The sequence below is a fragment of the Hakea prostrata genome, chromosome 4, assembly GCF_041222555.1.
Source record: "Hakea prostrata isolate BN-2017 chromosome 4, UWA_Hpros_2, whole genome shotgun sequence".
NCBI classification, from domain to species: Eukaryota; Viridiplantae; Streptophyta; class Magnoliopsida; order Proteales; family Proteaceae; genus Hakea; species Hakea prostrata.
The window spans coordinates 34,506,034-34,530,929 of NC_142603.1; the positions used below are offsets into that span (position 1 = coordinate 34,506,034).

Sequence of the window (24,896 nt, forward strand, 5' to 3'; positions counted from 1 at the left end):
GATCTAGGAATACAAGACCTCGACAAGTGATCCATACGGTGTTCAAGGTGTTGGCAATCAAGAATATCACAGTGAAGAATGTTCGTGTGTCGATTGCATGTACAAGGGTTAACTCAACTCATAAGCTGGTCTACCCTGTACCCGATACGGAGATTTTTGAGTTTAGATACTACCTTTTACTTAAGGAAAAATAATTTTTGTAACACTTAGAACAATTTCGATTTTTCATTATTCTTTCAAATGTATACCTTAGATTTGATTATTCTTCCCCACACTTTTACTCTGATTATTTGACATCAATTCCGCACTCTGATAGTTGTTTTGAGATCCTTATCTTTTATTTTATTCTGTAATTAAATTAATACATTGATTGATTCTTGCTCATGATTGTATTATTGTGTGGAATGGGAGGATGATTGTTTGAGACTTGATCTTGGGGGCTGTGGATCACACCTTTGGGTATTTCAGATAAGGTATCGGTTGGGGGGATGTGACATCCACACTTCTCAAACTAGCTCATATGGGATTTAAAGTCTCCAACGCATAACCATTCCTCATTCCTTCGTCTATCAAATTTGCTAATCCTCTCCCACACCTCTTGTCTCCTATCTCTCAAGGGTTCTCCATAGACACAAGTCAAGAAAAATTTGTCATTATTTGGCCAAACAATTCTGCAGTCAATGAAGTGATCCTCCGCTTCAATTATGTCAGTATGATACACCTCCTACCACGTTAAACATAACCCCCCAAAGCTACCTCATGCCTCGACCACAAAAGAATTTGTAAATTTAACTAATTTCTATACTATCTTCATCCTTGCTCGATTACAAATTGTTTTCATCACAAATACTAGGTCGGGTCCATTGGAAACCCACGATAGTTCTAGCTAAGTAGTTTCATGACCACCCATGGGACTGATAGACCCAAGCCTTCACAAGTGAAAATGATAAAAAATAATAAAAAAAGAATTGCTACCATCTCCTTCGTTAATACTCACATCAAAATCTTTGTAGCACTTAACACTACCTATGTGCTAGCTCTCTTAGGCATTCCCCTCTTCTTTGTCAACTTTACAGATTCAACCACATTTAGTTTGGAACTCCCTTTTCCGCTTGGAGCCTTCCTAGAACTTCTTCTGACCTTCTAGCGTCTACTCATGTGGTCTTCATTCATTGGTCATGGTTTGGGACAAGTTTGAAGCTCTAAGGAGGAAGGGATTAGAGATAATAGGAGGGAGTTCAAGGTCCACACACATTAGTTTCAAGATTTGGGTGGGCAAGAGATGAGGTATTAAAGTTGGATTGGTTTGGGTTGGGTGTGGTTATTTGATGGGCTTGGAATTGATGGCTTCAAGAGTTCTGATATGGGCCTTGGTGTTTAGGGAAAACCTGCAATTTTATATATGAGGAGCTGAAGGTCAGAGTTCAAATTCCTTCGAGGCCAAGGGCGAAGCCCCGCCTATAATGAATTATATAAAGCTCTCCTGAGAATGTAGTCGAGGTATGCGTAAGTTGGCCTGGATAAACCTCATTTCTAAAAGAAGAAAAAAAATTGGGGTATAACATAATGTAAGGCGGATTTGATCTCTATAAGGAGGGGATTTGAACGGAAAACATCCTCTCTATACAAGGTTATTTTGGACTTTTCAAATTTGGAATCAAGCTTTAAATCTCAGCCTGTAATTTGGTATTAAAAATGCAACGCTGGAAGATGATCTTTTTTCGATTTGAACCCTTACCTCCTAATTGGAGGTGGTGGTTGAAACGGATAAAATGAAGCGGGAAGAGTTTTCGTATCCATTAATCATAGACACAATCAGCATAGGAGGGGCGTAAAGCGAATAAATCATAGACACCTCATCATCTTTCACCTAGACCATATTCAATTTCACCAGACAAGACACAAGTTCAAATAAATTTCCAAAGGCTCTCCATCACTTGGGGCGATTGTCTCGCTTTTGAGTTTTGACGACTATGGTGGTCTCAATGTTTTCCAACTGTACTTCTGTTACCTCCAGATTTAGCGGTGATTTGCTAAAACTGAATGCAACAGAGAAATCAAAGGAGTTGGATCATTGGAGCATTGGAGGGGTTCTCTTCCTCTTGGGATTCATGGCAGAATCCGGTCATTCTTATCCTTGGTTTCATCATCACCTTCATCAGATCTTCAGAATCTCAGTTATCTGATGAAGAGAAAAGGCTAAATTTACATGCATGGTCTTCTTGCGCAGGAAGATGGTCCTGATCTTTCTCAGGTTTTGGGCTATTGTTTTCGGGATTTTAATCCCTGTCAATGCCAAGACCAAAAAGTCAGATGGTACGCCCTTCTACTTTTCTGTTCGTTTATCCAAATATCTTAAAATATTTTTCTTTAAATGTTCAACCGATGATTCTTGGAAGTTGGCAATCAATATGATATTTTCCCCCCTAAAGAGCTTTGTTTATGGTAACGAATTGTATCAATTTCAGTTCTTTTTGATAGATATAATCGTATCATGTTCAGATATACTTCACATGATGCCACGGAAGACTACTGCTGTAGAATCTCTAAATTGACCTATGGTGTGCCTAAAAGTTTGGATTCATTTGCAGGGCAGAAGCTGGATTTATCTTAATTAAAATTAAAACAAGAATGTGTCATTTCTTTTTCATGCATTTTGTATTCTTTTGACAATATAAAGAGTTTTATGTTGATTTTTCTAGGAGGGTAGTTTAGAAATCATTCAATGCTTTGATTATAAGAATATGGAAGAATGGCGCAAACGCTTTGTTTACTAAAATCCTACTAAATTCTCTACATGTTTATATTATATAGTGAAGGTTTGGGGTAGCCCAGTCCCAATACTTGAGATATCTGGTTAGGTGACTGTGCTTAATGAAATATTTTATTTAGTTCACTTAAATACTGGGTTTACATTGATGTTTGGGTAGAAACTGTGACTCTTGACATCGCTTTCGCATTTGAGGGTTCTAATTGTAGTTTGGGGTTATTATGTTAATCTATTTAGAGTTCATGGACCATACAAATTGGAATATTTTTTAGCATTTTATTACTTGGATGGATATGATGAATTTTTGTTCTTTGGTTCTACAATATAGAAAAGGAAATCTTGTATATTTATGTGGAAAAATCATCTTTTGGCCAATTATATATATATATATACACACACATTCAACAGAGGCTTTTAAGTGCCCCTGTATGTAGAGAGTGATATAATTAAGACTAAAGGACTAGAAGAGCTAGGGCCAAACCTAGGATAAGCTTAGGAGAATTGGTGAGAAAGGATATGCATGATTTAGGCCTTATATCTAATATGGTCTCAGATAGAGCTAATTGAAATGCAAGGATCCATGTAGCTAACTCCATTTAGTTGGGATAAAGCTTGTTACTGTTGTTGTTGTGAGTGAGATAGAAGCTGAAGAATATTGTAAGGTAAAGCATAGTTTTTTTATACTGATGTTTGTAGGGACAACAACAGAAATTGTAGTATCCATTTTAGTTTGACTATAAAATATTTAATTTAACTGCTCTGATTTTTGGATAATGGATCTCCAGATTTTCGAGTAATGAAGATGGTTGATTGTTAATTATATAGGACAACCTAGGAAATTTAGATTGTTCGGAATGAAGTATAAGGAATGATGGTGAGCTAGAGCCTAGGATTGATTACTGATTAGTTTTAATAAATTGAAGAAATTAGAGGGAGAAGACATGGAGATATTCCTCTTTACTGCAATGGCTATGGCTTATGTGGTTGTGCTATGGCTAGTTCTAGTTTCACATTCTATATGGCAAGAAAGAAATTTCAGAGCTTTTGAGGGATGACAGAGGACGGTGGGGGTTTCTTCTGAAAACAGTCCTCATTGAGATGAGGATGCAGTCCTATAAGATCCCTGGGAAGTATCTCTATCAAACAGATTTATTAATCTTTTCTAGACTGGGTCTTCAAGTTGAATTTGTGTAGGCAAGAGATCTAATTCCAGTGTTCTGGTGTAGGCCTAAGAAGGGCTGGGTCAAGTTTCATATAGGTGGGAGTTCCTGTAGTAATTCGGGACTGGCAAGGGTGCTTGTTATCTTCGGCTAGGGTGCTATCAGTATTTCAAGTAAGGTAGAAGTGGAGTTTGAAGCTTTAATGTCAGGTTCGGAGAAGCCCGTTATATGCATCTTCACAAGTATTGGGTAGAATGCGATCCAGTGGCTGTTGTGGTTCAAGTGAATACAAAAGCTCCTCGGTTTATCTATCAAAAGCAGAGTGCTTTACAAAGCTACCTAACTTTAATAGAGTGGAAGATTACTCATTGTTTTTGTAAAGCTAATCCCACTGTAGAATTCTTAGCAGTGAGCATCAATATCTTGAGGAGTTCCATCTATGGAAAAATTTATTAAGGTCTCATTTTGAAAGGGATGGCCTTGCATGCCGCGGTACAGATTCCTATTTTATCTAGAAGTCGCTTGCTGTTTTAAGGGATGTTTGAGTAGCTTGTACCTTTTGTAACTCTGTTTTCCCCCTTCTCTTTAATACTTGCAACCTTTTAGGGAAAGAATATGTGGCTTATGAGTTCAGAAATCATATGTCTAAACATTAAAAGATGATTTTACCTTGTGTTTTAATCCCCTTCATCCTCCCCCATTTTTACCTTCCATTGTATCTTCGCTTTATTTGAAACCGATATTCTTCTTCAACTCATTAAACAATGAAACTCACTTATTGCACTTTTGTTATTCCTTACCTAGTAACCATAGTGGCAAACTCCTATGTCTCCTTCCCTTGTTTCTGAAATAGTAAACCATAGTTTCCTTCTTTCTAGACGCATTTAACCAGCTTCATCTCTCATTATCTATCTGGTTCATTTATATTATCCTTTCTTCCTAAAAAAGGACTGAGAAGAAACAGAGAAAGGGAATAAGGAAAAAAGAATTTTTTCGATCAGCATGGTGACTGAAGACGTTATGAGGCAACATTGTAGACCAATGGAGAGTAAAGGTTGCATTCTGTTGCTGCAACTCCAATGATTGCAATTTTAACCTCAACTTACTTTGGGCTTTTAGAAATTGAAAACCTTATTTTCAACCTTCATGCTCTAGTCGCTTGCCAACTTAAAATTACATAGAACTAATCCAATTAACTTAAGCTGAAACAACTTAAAAAAAGCCCATTTGGGTCATGAGTCTGCATCAGCCTCTCTTGAAACATGGGTAAGGGTGTGTACCTTTGTCCCTCCCTAAATGCTACTAAACACATGAACCTTGTGCATTGTGTACAGCCAGTATCCTGGCCCTTTCAGTCCAAGAATGAGTCCAAGACTAAGTGGAGGGCCAAGGGAACCACCTAGGGTTGTTGGCCAGTTGCTTTTATTTTCAGTTTTAATTACTTTGTTTCATTTCCAATTGCTTTCTTTGAGTCTACTGGATTGGTCAGGGCAGAAATTGCAAATTCTGCCCACCTGAGGGGTATCTTTGGTAGGCAATTTCTTTTATTAGAAGCTTGTGTTTAATTAGGAGTTTTAAATCAGTCCTTGTACAAGTCAAACTATAAGACCTAGTAGTGGTTGAATTCAAGTGGTATTTGGCTGGGAATACAAGTCCAAGTAGGAACCCAGCCGCTAGCATGTATAAATAAACACCTTCAGCCTCCACTTGATGGGGATAGGCAATTATGATTATCGAGTAATAAAGCCTTCCCATTTGAGCACTGAATGTGTGTTTTAGTAGTGAATAAGTCAATTAAATTGAGGATTCAAGTAGTAGCGGGTCTGATTCTGTCAATAAGTTTGGAGAATCAACTCTAGGAAGGCTCTAAGTGAAGTCCCGCTCAGATCCTGATAGTGGCTGTAGGAAACAGCCGTCAAGCACCATCAATAGCAGCATTCCAGCTTCATCAAGGCTCCATAGAAGGTCCTAAGCAGGTGCTGTTGGAAGCCTTATCTATCCCCTTCCTTTTCCCCTTCCTTTTCTATTTTATCCAGATTTGTCTTAAATTTTTCGGACTTCTTTGGAAAGCCTAAATTCAAGGACAGATCTACACCAATCTAACCGTTAGATCGGTACCAAACTTCAGAAATATCATCCCCTAAACCTAGTGACCTCCAACCCAATTTCAATCCTAATGGATCAACCAAACCCTCCTTTCTCTTCAAAATCAAACCCAATATCTTCCAATCCACTTATCCAACATCATTGAAACTTATAGAGATTATTCCAAGGAACAAAATAAAATTTCCGTTGAAGTTTAATGCTATTCCACTTAGTTTTCAGCCCACATTGTTACTCCATACCAACTAATCCAACTAGGGAATTAGAACTTGATTATTTGGAATCAATTGGGGAACAATCACCTCATACACCCTAACTAAAACCCTAGTTTTGGACCAGGAATACAAGTCCAGCCCTAGAGATCCTTGAAGCAACAGCCATATTTGAGCAAGGCAGCATCAGGTTGGAGCTGATTTATATAATTTTAGTCATCTTCTTTAGGTGTCTACGGGTAGGCTCTTTGATGAAAAAATGGTATTTAACAATCCATGCATATAATGATGTGTAATGGATTCCCACGCCATCTTTTATGCTCTTTTTCTCCCACTTCAAAGGAGGTTGCCTATAGGTTTTGAGTAGTTCCTATGTGCTCCTGCAATAGATGCATATCAACTGATGTAATATTTAATAGAATGCTATAAGACCCAACCAATCTTATGGAAGTGAATGCTTGGCAAAGAAAGAAACAACACATCCATTGCACTATATGCTATGGATTATTAACAATAAAATTGAAAAACTTGATGAAAATAAACAGTGACATAAGGGGGCAAGATTTGGGGGGTGGGGAGGTTTAGTTGATGGAGTTGGTTTTCTATATATGAAAAAAAATGAATACTGCATGACGAGCAATTTTATGCCACACTACTTTAAAGAGCAGAAGGGGAAGGCCGACAAGGTGGTGTATTGGTAAAGAGGAGAACCTAAAATTAAAACTTGGAAGATATTTCCTTCAGCTAGAGTTGGAGGGTGGACTGCTTGCAATTGAAATTAAATAATTGAGACAAGTCGATCTAGCTAACACTAAGTAATTCATATAAGTCCTCATTTGAGTTTTTGAGAATATAAAACATATCATTCTACTAATATAGAAATTCAAACATCTAGAGGAAGTCGATCTCGAGAAATTGCTATAGGAATGGATGTTGTCTTGGTTCATCCTTAATAGAGGTAGCAGACTAGCAGTGACTGAGATGTATCTTTCTTCTTCCTTTAATTTGAAGTTTGTTGTCTAATTGTTTTAAAACATGCCTTGGTGACATAAAGCAAATTTCTAGTTGTCAATGTCTGAATTTGTTTACATTTGGGTTATCCTTGTTTCTTAAATTCAAAGTAGTATTTCACTAGAGTTAAAATCATCTTGGAAGAAACTTATATTCAAAATTCTAAATGAGATCTAATTCATATATGTTTTTTCTATAGAAGATGGCATTTGCCTTGTTTGTGCTTGTCATGGTATTTTGAGACCTTGATGCGCTTTAACATTTTATTTTTTAATTGTATTTGTAGTCTCTGCTCTCAATGTGATGTATAATAGCTTAAACTCTCCTCAAAAATTGACTGGATGGAAATCTAGTGGAGGTGATCCTTGTGGAGAATCTTGGGAAGGAATCACATGCTCAGGCTCTTCTGTTACAGAAATGTTTGTACTCCTTATTCATTTACTCTTAGAATTTGATTTTGTAAGGAAATTGGAAAGTGGAGATTGACTTGATAAATATTAGAACATAGGGATAACTATTGTTGCCCCCCTGTACTATAGTTTTATTACTAAAAAGACCCTACTTTATATGAAATTATTGTTCCCCTCCCCCTCAGTTTAACAGTGTTTAGAGACCATTACAGTTGAATGTTTAATGTTTATTTTGTCCTTCTAAAATTAAAGTCAAAATACAATATTATCCTCATTTAGAAAGAAGAAAAAAAAACATATCAAGTTCCAATTTTAGAGTTGTATTCTTATTATTTTGATTTCCCAAAAAAGATTACCTAAATTATTTTTTTCTGCTAAATGAATACAAATTGAAATGAGAATATAACATCAAAATTGGAGATTATAAAGGAAAAATCTAATGAATACAAATTGATAGTAAATAAATGAAAATCTAATGAAAATGGGAACTTCTTAAAATTGATAACATCAAATTGGAAATTGAATAACAAAAACTAAAAAGCAACACCAAATTGAAAAGTAAATTTAAAAAAAGCTAAAAAATAAAGAGCTACCTAATTAGGGTTAATTTTTCCCTAATTGCTAAGGTAATAATGTAATTTAGTATAAAGTATAAATAAATAGAATAAAACCTTAGGGTTATTTTTGGATTTTTAAATAAATAAAAATTGCCACATTATCACTTAACTAATGCAGTTTAGCCGTAGGGGGCAACAATAATTATAGATGAAGCTTAAGGTTGGATTAGTAATTTCAAAAAGTATAAGGGATAAAGTAGTAATTAAACTATAATATAAGGGACAACAATAATCATCTATAGCATATAAAATAATAATATTCGTCTATAGTCTTTCATTTTTACGGTATATATTCTTCACTAACAGGAATATCTAGTACTAGTAAAGCCATTAATGATGGTAACCAATTAATCCTCCCTCCTTTGAATTGTGCAGAAATTTATCTGGTCTTGGATTGACAGGATCCATGGGCTACCAATTGTCAAGCTTGACGTCTGTAACCGACTTGTGAGGCGTAGCTTTTGTACATAATCATTTATGCTTTGTTTTTCTTTTAAACTTCTTTTGGAAGGATTTCAATTGATGTCATTGTGCATTTATTTGTCATAGTACAGTGACTTGAGCAAGAACAACCTTAAAGGTGATATACCATATCAACTGCCACCCAATCTTGTTCGGTTGTAAGTTATCACCAAACAGATGCAACAAATGAATTTCCTATATTATTTAAGAAATATTTTGATATATTCTGTTATCATTTCCTTGTGAGGATTTTATAATCATGTCTTCTTAGCATATGGAGATATAGATGAGAGTTATCATGATTTATGAGGTGGACTTATATGTTAACTGATCATATTGCTACATTGATCTTCAATGAATTTTTCTAGTTGGATTTTGTTATCTGGAGAAATTCTATTTCAATGATTCTTTGAACTTGCCAATGATAAAATTAACTTGACGTGTAGGAACCTTGCTGAAAATGGCTTTACTGGTACTGTACCTTATTCTATTTCTCAAATGGCACATCTTGAAGAATTGTAAGTGGTGGTTATTTGTTAGTTGCATATATGTCTCTTTCCTTTAAATTACTTCTTTTTACCAGTGTAATTGTTTGAGTGAATGCAGAAATTTTGGTCATAATAAGCTCAATGGCCAGATGGCTGATGTGTTCGGGAAGCTCACTAAACTTAAACTACTGTAAGTAACACTCATATTATGACCATAAGATCTCGTGTATACGTGTGTGTGAGTGCACGTGTATATATGTGTGGATCCACTTCGAACATGTAACATTTTTTTATTGCTCCTTGGTCTTAACTATATAATTCTATAATTCATGGGTGAAAAAGGGTATTTAAAATGATCTATCATAATGTTATTCTTAAGAGTCATTGTTTTTCCAAGAGTGTGGCTGCCCCTTGATCTTCCTTTGCCACATGTCCCCTTTTTCTGAGCTTGTCCCTTAAGTGTCCCCCTGCAGCAGCTGGCGATGACTTACTGTTTTGCCTCCTGATGTTGCGCCTGTAGGGCCTATACACTCGAGATAGTAAGGGTTTATCACAACAAGTGAAAACAAAACAGGAAGTGAAGAATAGATTTAGTTACTCATGAGCTATAATAGTTAGTGGGTGTAAAGTTAGGAACCGACATGACAAAATTACAAACCAAGTCAAGGATGTGGATGACAACATTTATGTGTTATTTGGGTCCTGCATAATTTATTTTTTTATTATTTTTTACTTTTGTGTGTGTGTGTTTTTTTTAGTGTTCTTGGGTCCTAAAACACTATATTGCTTAGGTTAGGCTGGTAAAAAGAGAACATTTTCTATAGCAAGGAAGAAACTAAAAACTTTATGGGTTTGTACTTACTAATAAGCTTTTCCAAACAAGAATCTAGATCACCTATATAATCATTTTTTGTGCTTACAAATTACATAAAACCCACTTACTTTATAATTTTTATACTCATCAAATATTACCAATAGAAACTACTTAATTTTTTTAGCTACCCACTAATGAATTCGAACCAATTAATACCACTTCTACTTCAATTGGGTTGGGCATGATGAGGGTCAAGTGTGATGTCCTGGGTAACGCTAAACATCCGTTTGGCAGACCAAGGCTTGTCCAACTTCAAATATTGACACCTGAATATCTGATGCGCATTCCGTATGGCACCTTCATTGATAAAAGAAGTAACTAACTTATTCTTGTAGAACACTCCCTTCTGATGTTGTTCTTGTCGATGCTTCTTAAGTATGGCCAGGTATCTTTTAATAGTGGAATTGCAATTTCAAACTCATGCATTGTTTAATAAAGCATTGAAATCATCTTCTACCTTAAACTACTAGTTTGGGGTAACCAATATTTTTCTCTTAAAAAGTTTCACTTGCTATTTCAAGGCATCTCTTTGAATCAACAAACTTTTCCTGATTATACGAGGTAACTGATGTAGGCCAGGAAATTGACGCCTACAAGAAGAAGCCAAATAGGTCCACCTGCTTGTTGTCCAATAGTATTAATTTTTTTTATAGAACTCCAAATAGAGATTGAGCCAGGTTAAATTTGTGTGTGGGTGAATCTATGTTGGTTTGAGGAGTATTCGTAGAAACTGATTCTGTAAATTATGTTAGGACATAATAGGGGAAAAGAGTAAATTAGAGAAAGCAAGAATTGAGACAAAATTAGGAAGGAGAAAATTAGAGAAAGCAAGAATTGAGACAAAATTAGGAAGGAGAAGGTTGTGCACACAGCCCTTGCCAACAGCATGAAGAAACTTCAATTGATTATCCAAAATCATATCCTTCTCCTTAATGGGAATATGTGCCCTTTTATAACGGGGAAAAAATAATCCTACTCTTAATTGGAAACTAAAGGATTCAACTGACTAAAAACTCTATCCTAAATTCATGTATGACCTAAGGCCTACTTGTAGCTGCATCAAGAGGAGAATCAAAACTGATCCTTAAGCTCCATTACCATGTGGCAATATCAAAATCTAGAATCAGTGACCTGGGAAGAAGATAAGGATCAAGTGGAGCAGTGAAGAGAGATGGGTTCTAAAAGAACTAGGAATTGATAGTCAGGCCTCTCCCATTACTGTATATTTATAATGTAGCATAACTGAATTATTTAGTTTAGGAAAGTATTAACAAATAATGCAAAAGGGAACTGTAACTTTTCGAAATATAGAACAAAGGAAAAATTAAAAAATAGAACACTAACATGGAGCATAATTATCAAGCCGCTACCAAGGTATCCAAGCATAAAGGGCTGGATAGTTGGTTAGTATACTGCAAAGTGCGTTGTAATATTTTAGATTAGTGTCAAATCCTGTGTTGGTCCTCATACCTAATATCATTTTGTATTTCATTACATAAGATAATTATTGAAGTATACGCAAGTTTTGCGTTGTTTTCTACTTTCAATTTCTAATATAGGAATCTTGCTACACAAGTTTTGATAGTTTCTAATAAACGTAGTTTCTAATTTGGTGATAGTTTCTATTGTGGTGGTATTTTCTATTTTTAGAACTTTTTATTTTAGGAGCTAGAAAAGTTACTAAAGCTGTATTTTTTTTCTTTTCTAGAGGACAATTACTTGTCTCTCAAGTGTATTAGATTCATTAGAAGCTACAAATAAAAGGGCTCTGCGATTCTAAACTCTTTAGCTAGAATCGCAGGCCTCTTTTCTACTAGTTCTTCATCTCTGTTCTCTTCTTTTTCTTCTCTCTTTCTTTTGTTCAAGTTCAGTTGCTGTTTTGATTATTTAAAGCTTGTTTTCTAATATGGCATCAGAGCTTTTTTGAATCAGAATAGTGTTGTTCTCAATATTCTCTTATGAAGTTCTCTTTTGTTATCTTATTTTCCTTGGTGTGCAGCTACCTAATGTTGTATATTATGGACTGTTAGATCAGATATTCATGTGAACTGATCTTCTCTACCTATTATCTTACTCTCACAAGTTCCAAAACTTGGATTAAATATTGTTTTCTACCTACCTTCATTACCTCTTTTTGTTGTACTTCACAAACCTTTTTTTTTTCTCCTATTCGGTCCCAAGGTTGCAAAATTATTATTATTACTTTTTTGTGCTCATTCTACTTCAAGTTCTTGAAAATTGATTTGCGTGATATCTACCTCAGTTTTAATGTCTTCACTTACAAGTGACTCATTCGTGATATCTACCTCAGTTTTAATGTTTTCACTTACAAGTGACTCAACCATGAGTACGGCTGAATCTAAAGGATTTCAAGGAGATAATGAAACGTTCAAATTACATCCATCAAACTCAAAGGTAGTTCTAATTACTTGTTGTGATCACAAGCCGTTCGAGTGTACATATTTGCAATAGGTAGGCTTAAGTTCATTAAGGGTGAAGCTCTTGCTGAGACTGACAAAGCCTATTTTAATTGGATCCAAGATGATGCAATCATAAAAATTGGATGTGGAATAATATGGACCCTGATATTGCAGCGAATGTTATGTTCCATAAAATTGCAAAGGGAATTTGGGGTGACTTGCAAAAGACCTATTCCCAAGCTAAAATTACGACTTGGATAGTATTTATAAAAAGCTACTTCAATTTCAGCAAGCTGACGAGTCTCTGCAGGATTATTACAACTCCTTTAAAAGCATGATGGAGGAGTTGAATTTCTTTCAACCTCTCACCACAGATATTGAGAAGCTTAAGGCCCAATGGAATGAATTTTTTGTATCCAAGTTTTTTGTAGGATTAAAGGCTGAATTGAAATCTGTCAAATGATATCTATAGTAGTTCTAGATCTTCTTCAAGGGACTTCTCTCAGACTCTAAGAGATTATGTAAGACAAATCCTTTGCCGATTACAAAATATTGAGATCGATGCTTTCACATCCACTGGTACTTCTACTGGCACACTTTCTCATGCATGTAACACAACACTTCTCATTTCTACTCCCACCCCTTGGATCATTGATGCAAGGGCATCTTCCTACATGACTGGTAAGTCATCACTTTTCAGCTTTTTTTCTAAATTTACCACTAAAAATTATGTTGTCATAGCTAATGGGATTTCCACACCTATTCTAGGCTTTGGAAGTGTTTCTCCTACACCTTCTGTTACTTTGTCATTCGTACTTCATGTTGCTAATTTTCCTTTTAACTTATTATTTATTAGTTAACTAAATCATTAAACTGTTCTATGACTTCTACTCCTACTTCTTGTGTTTTTAAGGACATTCACACAAGGAAGACAATTGGTGGAGGATGTGAAAGGAAGGGACTCTACTATCTAAACTATGCTGCCCCTATTGCGTCTCTCTCTAATGATGGTGTAGATGCTCTCCAGTGACACTGTCATTAACTAGATGAAAAATTTTATTTCCTTCTTTTAAGTCAGTGTTTAGATTAAATTGTGAAGCGTGTGAGTTAAGGAAGCATCAACTTGCCACCTATCCTCCACACTCTATCCCTCATAGTGAATCCTTGTTTTCTCTTGTTCATTCCGATATTTAGGGTCCTTGCAGAATTGGTAATAAACATGGTTTTCAATATTTTGGCAATTTTGTGAACGATTTCTCCCGTTTTATATGGTTGTATCTTTTAAAGGATCGGACAGAGTTCTTAACTACATTTAAAAATTTTACTCATGACATTTGGACTCAATTTTCTCGTCCTGTTAAAAATTTTTGGTCTAATAATGCTTTAGAATATGTGCAACATGATATATCTAACCTTTGTGATTCTTTTGGAATGATTCATCAAACCATTTGCTCATTCACTCCTCAACAAAATGGAGTGGCTGAATGCAAAAATCATCATCTCTTGGAGGTTGCACGCGCTATTTTGATTTAGATGAATGTTCCCAAGAGTTAATGGTGTGATGCAGTTTTGACTGCTGGTCATTTAATTAACCAAATGCCTATGACTTTGCTTTCTGAAAAATTCCCTTTTTTAGTTGTTTTTCCCAATAGAGAATCATTTTTAATCCCACCCAAAATTTTTGGTTTTGTGTATTTTGTTCACATTCCACATCCTTTGAATAAACTTTCCCCCCATTCTGTTAAGTGTATTTTTCTTGGGTACTCACATACTCAAAAAGGTTTTCATTGTTATGATTCGGTCCTTTCCAAACAATTTGTAAGTGAAAATGTGACCTTTTTTTTGAACACTTCTTATTATCCTAGTCGATCTGTGTCTGTTGAAAATTGTGTTTTGGATGATACTCCTCCTATTCCCTCTTTAGTTCCTTCCTCTCCGGGTTTATCAACAAAGACATAAGTTGGCAGAACATACTGTGGATAGTACAGTTCTTTCTAAAGACACTAGCAGCTCTCCTTTAGTGGAGCCTGAAGCTGGTCCTACAGATGTTCCTTCTTTATTCTCTACACCGCCATATTCTTCTAGTGCCACTCTGCCTTCAGATGACTTACCAATTGCTTTGACGTAAGGTACTCGTACTTATATTTTACGCTTTAACATTGTTCATCCTGTTTCCAATTTTGTCACTGTCTCTCATCTCCCTCCTAGCTTTCATTGCCTTGCTTTGTCTCTGTCTGCCATTTATATTCCAACCCATCATGCCGAGGCTCTTAAAATTCTTGACTGGAAAGCCGCCATGGATGTGAAAATGGATGCTTTACAATCTCTCATACATGGTCTTTAGTAGACTTACCTCCTAGGAAATATGTGGTCCACTGTCAATGGGTGTATACTGTTAAGTACCATTCTGATGGTATAGTTGAAAGGCTCAAGGCCTACTTGGTGGCTAAGGGCTATACAAAAACGTGTGGTGTGGACTATTTTGAGACTTTATCTCCTTGGTTAGACTTAATTTTGTCCCTTTTTTTTATCTTTTTAGTTGTGAATTATGATTGGCCTCTTTTTCAGCTTGACATAAAAAATGCTTTCTTATACGGTGATCTTCATGAAGAAGTTTACATGGAGCAACCTCCAAGGTATGTTGCTCAGGGGGAGGACAATGTTCATGTTTATAGGCTTCATAAAGTAATTTATGGACTCAAACAGGCTCCACAAGCTTGGTTTGAGAAATTTAGCAAGACTATGAAGTCTTTTGGATTTGTACAATGTTATTTTGATCACTTTATCTTTGTTAGATGACAGGGTGATTGTGTTGTCATTATGGCAGTTTATGTTGATGATATTGTTCTTTCAAACAGTGATGTTGGAGCAATCCATAGTCAATGCTAACTTATAGAAATCTTTCCAAATCAAGACTTAGGTGATCTATAGTATTTTTTGGGGATTGAAGTGATCCGCAGTAAACAAGGAGTAAGTTTGTCACAAAGGAAATATGTGTTAGATCTTTTGACTGAGACTGTCATGCTTGCTTTTAAACCTAGCGACATTCCCATGGATCCTCAGCTAAAGTTAGGACAAGATGATTGTGAATTGTTGGATGAGTCTATCGTTACAAGAGTCTTATTAGGAAACTTATTTATCTTACCATATCTCATCCTAATATTTCTTATTATGTTGGTGTGTTGAGTCAGTTTATGCAATCTCCTAGGAAGGCCATTGGGATGTAAAGTACTTCGATACCTCAAAAGTGCACTTGGAAAAGAGTTAATCTATCGATTAAATTGGAATATGGACTTGGTTTCCTTTTCTGATGCAAATTGGGCTGGATCCATCGCTGATCACCAGCTAATTATAGGTAATTGTACTGTTCTTGGTGGAAATCTTATGACTTGAAAGAGTAAGAAGCAATCCACCATTGCTCGATTTAGTGTTGAAGCTGAGTATAGGGCTATAGCCACACCGCTACTGAATTGTTGTGGTTTCGTTCTTTGTTAGAGGAAATTGGATTTCCAGTTTCCGCCTCTATGAAAATGTTTTGTGGTAATCAGGCTACCACTTACATTGCTAGTAATATAGTGTTCCATGAGAGGACGACGCATATTGAGATAGACTGTCACTTTGTGCGTGATGCAATCATAAAGAAGTTTATAGCAACTCCTTTTGTAAGCTTTACTGACCAGCTAGCTGATTTGTTCACACCAAGTTTTCGGTCATCTATTGCAAGCTGGGTATGAGAGATTTGTATGCTCCAGCTTTAGGGAGAATATTGAAGTATACACAAGTTTTGGATTGTTTTACTGTTCATGTGAACAGTATTTTGCCAGTGATGCTACTCTACTTTCTATTCCTAATATTGGAATCTTGCTACACAAGTTTTGGGAGTTTCTAGAAAGCATAGTCTCTAATTTGGTGATAGTTTATATTTTGGTGATAGTTTCTATTTTGGTGGTAGTTTTTATTTTTATAACTTTCTATTATAGGAGCTAGAAAGTTACTAAAGTTGTAATTTTTTGTTTCTTTTTTCCGTAGGACAATTACTTGTCTCTCAAGTTGTATTAGATTCATTAGACGCTATAAATAAAAGACTTTGTGATTCTGGACTCTTTAGCTAGAATTGTAGGCCTCTTGTGCTGGTTCTCTTCATATATGTTCTCTTCTTCTTCTTCTCTCTTTTCTCTGTTCCAGTTCAGTTGTTGTTTTGATTATTTAAAGCTTGCTTTTTAACAATAATATTCATAAATATGCAAGTATCTCCTATTTGAATTCAATAAAGACATTAAAATTTCAAACTGAAGAAAGAAACATTCAACTCCTCGATTGAAGAACAAAAACTAGATTTCCACTAGTAGTAGGTAAAGGTTTTAACTTTTTGTTAATGGGCATTTTAATATGGAGAAACATTGCAAAAAAAACCAGAAGTACAATAAAATATTCATTTGGTTTGATATATAAAATAAGGTTTTCTTTTAGAGTGATAATGTCAAAATTCGCATACACCTATAGGGTATGACCATGACATAACTCTTTCAATATAGATAAGATTTTAGCAGTATTAGAGTCGTAGGAAAGCTAATTTTGTGCTTTATGAAATATAAAAAGCTCTGATGGAATACAAATTATTTGGTGGACTGAATTTTTTAGTCATGATTTATATGTTTTATTTTTATAATATCATGGTAAACTTAGCCCTTTTTTACTAAATGAATAGCTTGATATTGTTATGATTATTCAATATCAAGTTATCATATAAGTAGAGTTATACAATTTTTACTATGTTATCTGTGCCAAATAAAATGGTTATATTAAAAAGGACGCCGAAATGCTTTGTTCCTCATTGCAGTGCCTTATGGTCTTAATATTGCCAAGATGCTTAGAGAGACCTTTAGAAACCATGGTTGTCTCATTGCCTAGATAACCATGTCATATGGAACCATCGAAGCTTGCTTAGTCAGTAATGACCGGCACCTCTTAGTGAAGAAGTCATAGGTTTGACGCTCCAATAGTCCTCACAACCTAATATGAAGCTATATATTCCAAGGAATATATATGTGTGTGTGTGTGTGTGTGTCTCATATAAATCTAGTCCATAATAGAGGTACACAATATTCACAATTTAGCAACAAAGTTTCATAAAATAATCTTAAACTTCTTTTTTACCCATAAAAGTAATTTAAACCTTTTCATTTTAGAGGTGCAAATATTAAGAAAATATTTCTTACTAAGATATTAATGAGAATAATATTATTTACAATTTGCTTCCACAAAATGATAATATCTTGGTTTGTTGCCCCCCACCCTTTTTGTTGATCAATTATAATTAGAAGAGCTTCTCTAATTCTTGATTTGCTTCTGAAATTCAGAGACCTCTCATTCAACAGCCTCTCTGGACAGCTACCACAAAGTTTGGGATCCCTTTCTAAGCTCAATACATTGTAAGGAGCAAACATCAAGTGTGATATATGCTGGTCTTCTTCTAGCTAACAATATTGTGTATTTGTATAGGTCTTTGCAGAACAATAAACTTTCTGGTCCCATAAATGTGCTTGCAAGAATTCCCCTTGATGACTTGTAAGTGTGCTATACAGTTTTAGTTTCATAATCAATAAGTATTTTCCATGCTTTAAGACATGAAAATAAGAACTTCAAAATATATAATCATGTTGCTTTCGGAGAGTGAAAATGACTAAGCTAGCTTCTTATTTTATTACCTCTTTTTATGGTAAATAAATAATAGTGGGATTGATATGATTCCAATGCATATAACACCCTTTATGGCTTTATCAATAGTTTCCTTTTTAAATAATCTGGCCAATAAAAAATCATGGAGTGGTTTTCTTAACGTTGGCAATAAAAAAGATTTTAGTTTCTCATTCTATTCTTGTACACTTTACTACTTCAGATTACGTTGTTAGTTTATTGCTATTACTAGCTGGAATTGGTCTCATCTTGGGAAATATTAACCGTCTCTCTTGTTGACTGCACAGGAATGTTGCAAATAACAAGTTTACTGGTTGGATCCCTGATGCGTTGAAAGATATAAATAGCATCGAGTGAGTTTCAATAAAGGAAAAAAAGAACTGTTTTTCTTGTTCAACTAGATTGAGTGATGTTCAATTGTTATCTATATTGACAGTGTAATTATCTTTTTTTAAGAACTGGAGGGAATTCCTGGTCTTCAGGATCTGCTCCTCCACCTCCTCCAGGTACACCTGCTATTCCCAAACGTCACTCTGGAAGCGGCAACAGAAAATCAGGGTTAAATGGAGTTGTTATAGGGGGTATAGTGATAAGCATCTTGGTAGTACTTGTGCTTCTGATCGCGTTATTCTCACGAAAATCATCTTCATCTTCCCATTATATTGAGGACGACAGTCCTAGCCGGCACAGACCATTCACACCATTGCATGAATTATCACTCTCAAGGCACTATCCTCTTGAACCCAAGAGCTTCAAAGGTAACTTCTTTGCAGTCAATGTGATTTTTGCCCTAGATCCTTAATTTTATTGCAAACACAAGCTTTTAATTTGAAGGGTCATAACTAAAAAATACATTGAGAACTGGGGAATAAACATTTGAAACTTCAATATACATCTCTAATATATCATGTAACTTTGATTCTTGAGACAATCTAGACTAATTTAAAATTTTCCAAAGTTTGCTGGTTAATTTTTCTTTTTTGGGTACCTTGGTCACTTGGAAGCCTTGTTGGTGTAACTTCATCTTATAACACCCTTAACTTTATTGATTTGCCCAGATGTTGTGACATTATTGATTTGGATAGTTGATTCCCGTTGAAATTTCAAAATTTTGTTAATGACATGTGATTGAATAGCCAAATGCTAAGAATAATATGGATTGTGGAGCTGGGAAATTTGGTCAGCCATACTATGATTTCAGTCATTTTTGTAACTGACAATCCTTTGGGTTGGACTGTTTCAGTTTATTGTGTCTATTATATTTCTTTCAGTCTTTTATTACCAAAACTAACTTTTGCAAATTTGTTTTAGATGCCCCAGCATGTTGATCTTTCCCCTCCTAAACCATTTTCTGGTGATTTCTGAGTTCTGTGAACTATATATGTTACAACTAACCAGTGCTAGATCTATTACAGAACGCAGGTCCTTGGATTCCACATCTTCATTTGACGTCAAGTCTATGCAAACATCTCCTTCAATGCATCTTAAGCCACCACCTTCTTCTGACCGGTTGAAATCATTTAATGAAACTGAATTTGCAAATAGACTTGCCAAAAGAAGCACGTCCATTCACACTACAGTTTTCACCCTAGCAGATTTGCAGTCTGCGACTGCTAACTTCGCTACAGGTCGTCTTCTGGGGGAAGGAACCATAGGACGCGTTTATAGGGCAAAGTATCCGGACGGGAAGGTATTAATTCTCTCTGATGCTTTTGACCGTTTAGTATTTACTCATTAAGTTAATGAATTTGCTTTACTAAAAACGGAACGGAAATCCATGACTGCCAGAATTATATCCAAACTAAAACAGAAGATTAAAAGATAAATCTGAATAAATAAATAAACTAGTGAAAACTTCTTTCCGTCCCCTATACTTGATCTCTATTTACTCTTAGTCCCCTCTCTAAAGTTTCACCTTTGGTTCCCCCAAAAAAGTGAATTATTGTCTCTCTTTTCCCCTAATATTTCAAAATGGCCAAATTACCCTTTGTTTTACCTCTCTATCGATTATGTTGATTTTTTTGTTAGCTGTTTTTTCTTCCTCTCTTCCCTCTAGCTGTGTTCTTTTCATATATTATTTCTTTCTTCATTTTTCATAGATTTTTTTTTCTCCATTTTCTGTAGGAACCCATTTTATGTGATTAGATGCATTTATTTTTATCAATGTGTCTTTTATCCGAATCCATTAAACATGTTTAGATGCATTTTTTAATTTGACCGTCTTTTATAAGAATTCGTCAAAGGAGAGAGAAAAAGACTTAAGAATCCTCTTTTATAAGAATCCATTGAAACAGGGGAAAGGAAAAAGATAAGAACAAAAAGTATAAAAATACACCTAATCACGTGTAATGGATTTTTATTAAGAAAAGGAGAAATGGAAGAAAACAAACATATGAAAGAAAAAAAATTGCTTTAATCAATTTAAGGGCATAAATGAAGGGTAATTTGGCCATTTGAAATATTAGGGAAGAATGAGAGGTAATAATTCATTTTTTTTGGAGGAATCACAGTGAAACTTTTGAGAGGGAAGTAAGAGTAATTAGAGAGTAAGTACAAGGGAGCAATTGAAATTTTCCCAATAACTAATAATATCCTACCACACCAGACCTGAATCTGGACCTAGTTCATCTGCATCTAGCTCCCCAGTGGGTTCGGGACAGGTCTGAACCATTTATGTGTTTTTTTCATTTGTAATATTGAATTGAAGAATAAGGATTATATTGAAGAGTTAGGAACTGATTCTCTTAATCGGAAACCAGAGTTTTGAGCTTGCTGACATGTAACAGTAGTTTCTTATGGTTTTTATGCCTCTATTAAATCTCTTTGTCTTGAAATGGCTTAAAAAGATTGGCTAGTCATCAACAGATATAATTTATGCTAATATATGCATGTCTTGAATGTGCTGCTTTAACTCAGAATAGATTGATTTTTTCTTTCCTTGGCCTTTGTCCGATCCATATAGTTCTATTTTGAATGGTCTTGATGCATTCCTTCTAATTTTTTGTTGCTGTTAATTGATGGTTTTCTTTATTTTAATTATTTGATCCATTTTATTTTTACTTCTAAAAAGTTCCATTTTCTTTTACTCAGATGATTGTTGTGTGTCAAAAATAGTTCAAAGTGGCAATTGGTTCATTTCTTTTGCCTCATGGATGTTATTCAATGAGAATTGATTTTTTTTTTCTTCTTTTGTTTAAATTAGGTTTTGGCTGTGAAGAAGATAGACTCCTCACTTTTTCAAAGTGCAGGCCCTGAATTTTCAGAAATAGTTTCAAACATCTCAAAACTACATCACCCAAACATTGCCGAACTTGTTGGATATTGTTCAGAACAGGGTCATAATCTGCTAGTCTACGAGTACTTCAGGAATGGATCACTTCATGATTTCTTACACCTCTCAGACGACTATAGCAAGCCTCTTACGTGGAACACAAGAATTCGAATTGCTCTATGCACAGCCCGTGCAGTGGAGTAAGTGAATCTCTTTGCCAAATTCTTCTCGACTTCCTATTCTTTTTTATTTTTTTGGCATGTTTTAAATGAAGATTAATCAACTGATTGGGTTCTTGACATTAGGATTTCCATAGTAGGAAACATTAAGTGCTATTCTTAGATTTCACTTTTATTTGTTGTTTTTACTGCACAATTATTGTCAATGGCTGCAGACCTAAAATTTTATGGTTGTTATTCATAGGATAGAAACACTTAGGATGTTTAAGCAGCATCTCTGCAAGTCTGACTCTGCCATGGTGCAGTATGTATAATGTGATGACTCAAACAAAGTTCTTTCTAGCAATAGCTAGAAAATATTCTCATTTCTGCTTGTTAATCTACCTAGACATGCATATGTTTATTATATTTCTTGTGCATGCATGGATATATCAGCTTTCTCATGACAAACTATTATGGAGGTTAGTATATCATGATATTAGGAACTCACAATCCAAGTAGGACTGGTACCATTTCGTTGAGATCAGTTCTTTTGGTTTCTTTTCGGCCTTCAAATGATACTTTCACCCTTCATTGCTGTCTTTTTATTTCAGGTATCTACATGAGATCAGTTCACCATCTTGTGTCCACAAGAACATTAAGTCGGCTAACGTTTTGCTTGATGCCGAACTCAATCCCCGGCTCACGGATTATGGTTTGGCAAATTTCCACCAGGTTGCTTTTCTATAGATGTGCATGATAATTCCTAGCTTGATAACTGCAAGAACTGTAGGAAGCCTTCCTTCTACTTTATCCCTTAATAATGTTACACATGCTAGGGATCAAGTTGTAGGAGTGATGTTAACCATTAAGAATTATTTAGCTACAATCAGCTGATTGGCTCCAAGAATTTGGATATATGGACTGCTAGTCATAGACACCCCTTGCGTATGTTTGCATATGTACCACATGTTTTGACAATGTTTGTGAAGATTTTTGTATTCCTAGACAATATTTTGTTTTTCCAGGTCATGGCTGAAAACTATTGGTCTTTACCTATGTCACAATTGCAGTGACTCAGACATCTGGAACATTAAGAGGCCTAAATCCTTTGTGTATTGACTTTCTTAGATTTGATAGTGAAATAAGGTTTGCCTATATAATTTCTTTTTTGGCCAACCTATATAAATGTATATGTGCATGAATGTATATAGCTCAACTCAACTTGGCTTTCCCATAGCTTATGGGGATAACTGGTTTGTATGTACACTAGAAAATGTGAAGAGTATGAGCATTTTCCACACAAGCACGTGAGATCCTTCCTTTATGGATGAATGATCCACTACATCCTTGCAATCCAGTGTGCATGGGAACATATATACTTACTGAGCTTACTACAAGTAACTGAAAAAATGAACTCTTTTTATCAGCGTACAAGTGTAAACCTGGGAGTAGGATACAATGCTCCAGAGTGCACAAAGCCATCTGCATATACACTAAAAAGTGATGTATACAGCTTTGGAGTTGTGATGTTAGAGCTTTTGACTGGACGAAAGCCATATGACAGGTTTGATGTGTTTACTGTAATAGCGTTTCTTCCGTTGTTATTCTGATCTTAAATCCCTTGCCATTTATCACTTCAATTATTTATTTCAGTTCAAAACCAAGAATGGAACAGTCTTTGGTCAGATGGGCATCACCACAGCTTCATGACATTGATGCATTGGCCAACATGGTAGACCCAGCTCTGTATGGACTGTATCCCCCCAAGTCACTCTCACGATTTGCTGATGTCATTGCACTCTGTGTCCAGGTAGGATCTGTAACGCAAGCTATGTTCCATAAATTTTCACATAGTTTTCATTTTTTTTTCCCTTTATGTAAAAAACAAAAAATGATGACCTCAATTTGTCAACTGCGCTCTGAAATAGTTTCCATTGCTAATTGAGATACTATTGTTTTAATCATTCCATGAATATGCCTAGAATTTGTAGAGGGCGTGGATGATGAGGATTTTCCACAATCCACATCTAGTTTCACCTAACAAGATTAGTTTTTGAGTTGGGTTAGAACCATAATTACAACTGGGAGACAAAAAGTATCTTTGGATCATTTTAACAGTGCATGTACAAGTTTATTTACCAAGATCCTTAATAGACAAGCCTTTTTGATGGCACCATTAGCATCTGGCGTATTCTTATACGCTTACAGCTGAGGACCTACTCCTCATGTGGAAGGGAAGAGATCTAGCACAAGTATGAAAGATGCAAAGTCTCCTTTGACACTTTTTTTGGGATACAGGTCCCTTTAGATGCTGCTGCTTTTTTTTTTTTTTTTGGGGGGGGGGGATTTGAAATTTTCTTACTGTTATGTGGTTATGTTACTGTTTTTTTTTCTTCTTTTTCTCAACTATCTCTCTTGCTTATTCATTGAATCATTTTCTAGTCGGAACCGGAATTCCGACCACCTATGTCTGAGGTGGTCCAAGCACTTGTGAGGTTAGTTCAGCGATCAAGTATGACCAAGCGAGGAGATGATGCCAGTGCTTCTCGGCGGACGGATGATGATTATTTTTAACATGGAGCTCTCTGCATGTTTTAGATACTTATGAAGCACTGAGGAAAAGAATGACAACTCTTTTTTAAGCATTATATTTCTTTAGTTTTCTTTTGATTTCAAGGTGCTATTATTTGATAGCTTAGATGTTCTAAAAGTCTTGTAAGAAAACCTATAGAAACTCAGTTGTAGATTGAATACAGCTCTAAATTCAGTTTTAGATGCGGTTTGAGCTTGTTTTTTTATTGCTTGGCTTCAAATTCTCAATAACATCTTTGTTCACCAAAGCATGGCATTAAGTGAACAATAGTTTTAATTTCATTCCATGCTTAAGGAGTGGCATTAGTTTAGGATGAAATCCCTAGCATTAACAATTTGGCACTAGGATTCTATACAAAGCCATCTTAATAGGGGAGAAATTGAAAGAGTGTTATATTCTTTGGTAAAATAAAGAAATAGAGCTCCTATTCTAATTTAAATTTAACATGGTTATCAGTGCCTTTGCTCACGTGCTCAAGCATATATTTATTTTCTTATTTAAATTGAACATAGTTGTTCATGCCTTTGCTCATGTGCTCAAGTATCTGTTTGTTTTCTTTTCTCGAAATCTTAATATTATTTGAGAATCTATTTTTCCTACCTAATGTCTATTAGATCATAGACGCTTAATTTGGTTTTAGGTTAGTA

General features: G+C 35.2%; 1 protein-coding gene across 2 annotated transcripts; it reads left to right on the top strand.

Annotated features, from left to right (window-relative positions):
• The first annotated feature begins 1,746 nt into the window (after positions 1-1,746).
• Positions 1,747-24,617, top strand: LOC149018726 (protein STRUBBELIG-RECEPTOR FAMILY 5-like). Of its 2 annotated transcripts, XM_089152878.1 has the most exons (16): positions 1,747-2,316; positions 7,543-7,675; positions 8,659-8,730; positions 8,838-8,903; positions 9,192-9,263; positions 9,352-9,423; positions 17,888-17,959; positions 18,030-18,095; positions 18,512-18,577; positions 18,681-18,982; positions 19,640-19,914; positions 21,427-21,695; positions 22,268-22,388; positions 23,084-23,220; positions 23,310-23,466; positions 24,099-24,617. In XM_089152878.1, the coding sequence occupies exons 1-16, from the start codon at positions 2,214-2,216 to the stop codon at positions 24,228-24,230; spliced, it is 2,115 nt and encodes a 704-aa protein (XP_089009004.1). In that variant the 5' UTR covers positions 1,747-2,213; the 3' UTR covers positions 24,231-24,617. The 2 variants fall into 2 exon arrangements, with proteins under 2 accessions (XP_089009004.1, XP_089009005.1); XM_089152879.1 differs by lacking the exon at positions 1,747-2,316 and having other exon boundaries at positions 7,565-7,675; positions 8,833-8,903.
• Positions 24,618-24,896: the final 279 nt, after the last annotated feature.

Excerpts from the sequence above, each read along its gene's own strand:
- LOC149018726 (XM_089152878.1), top strand. The coding sequence starts at position 2,214 with ATGGTCTTCTTGCGCAGGAAGATGGTCCTGATCTTTCTCAGGTTTTGG. Across the intron at positions 18,096-18,511 it reads AGAATTCCCCTTGATGACTT|GAATGTTGCAAATAACAAGT; the intron begins GTAAGTGTGCTA and ends TTGACTGCACAG. Across the intron at positions 21,696-22,267 it reads TGCACAGCCCGTGCAGTGGA|GTATCTACATGAGATCAGTT; the intron begins GTAAGTGAATCT and ends TTTTTATTTCAG.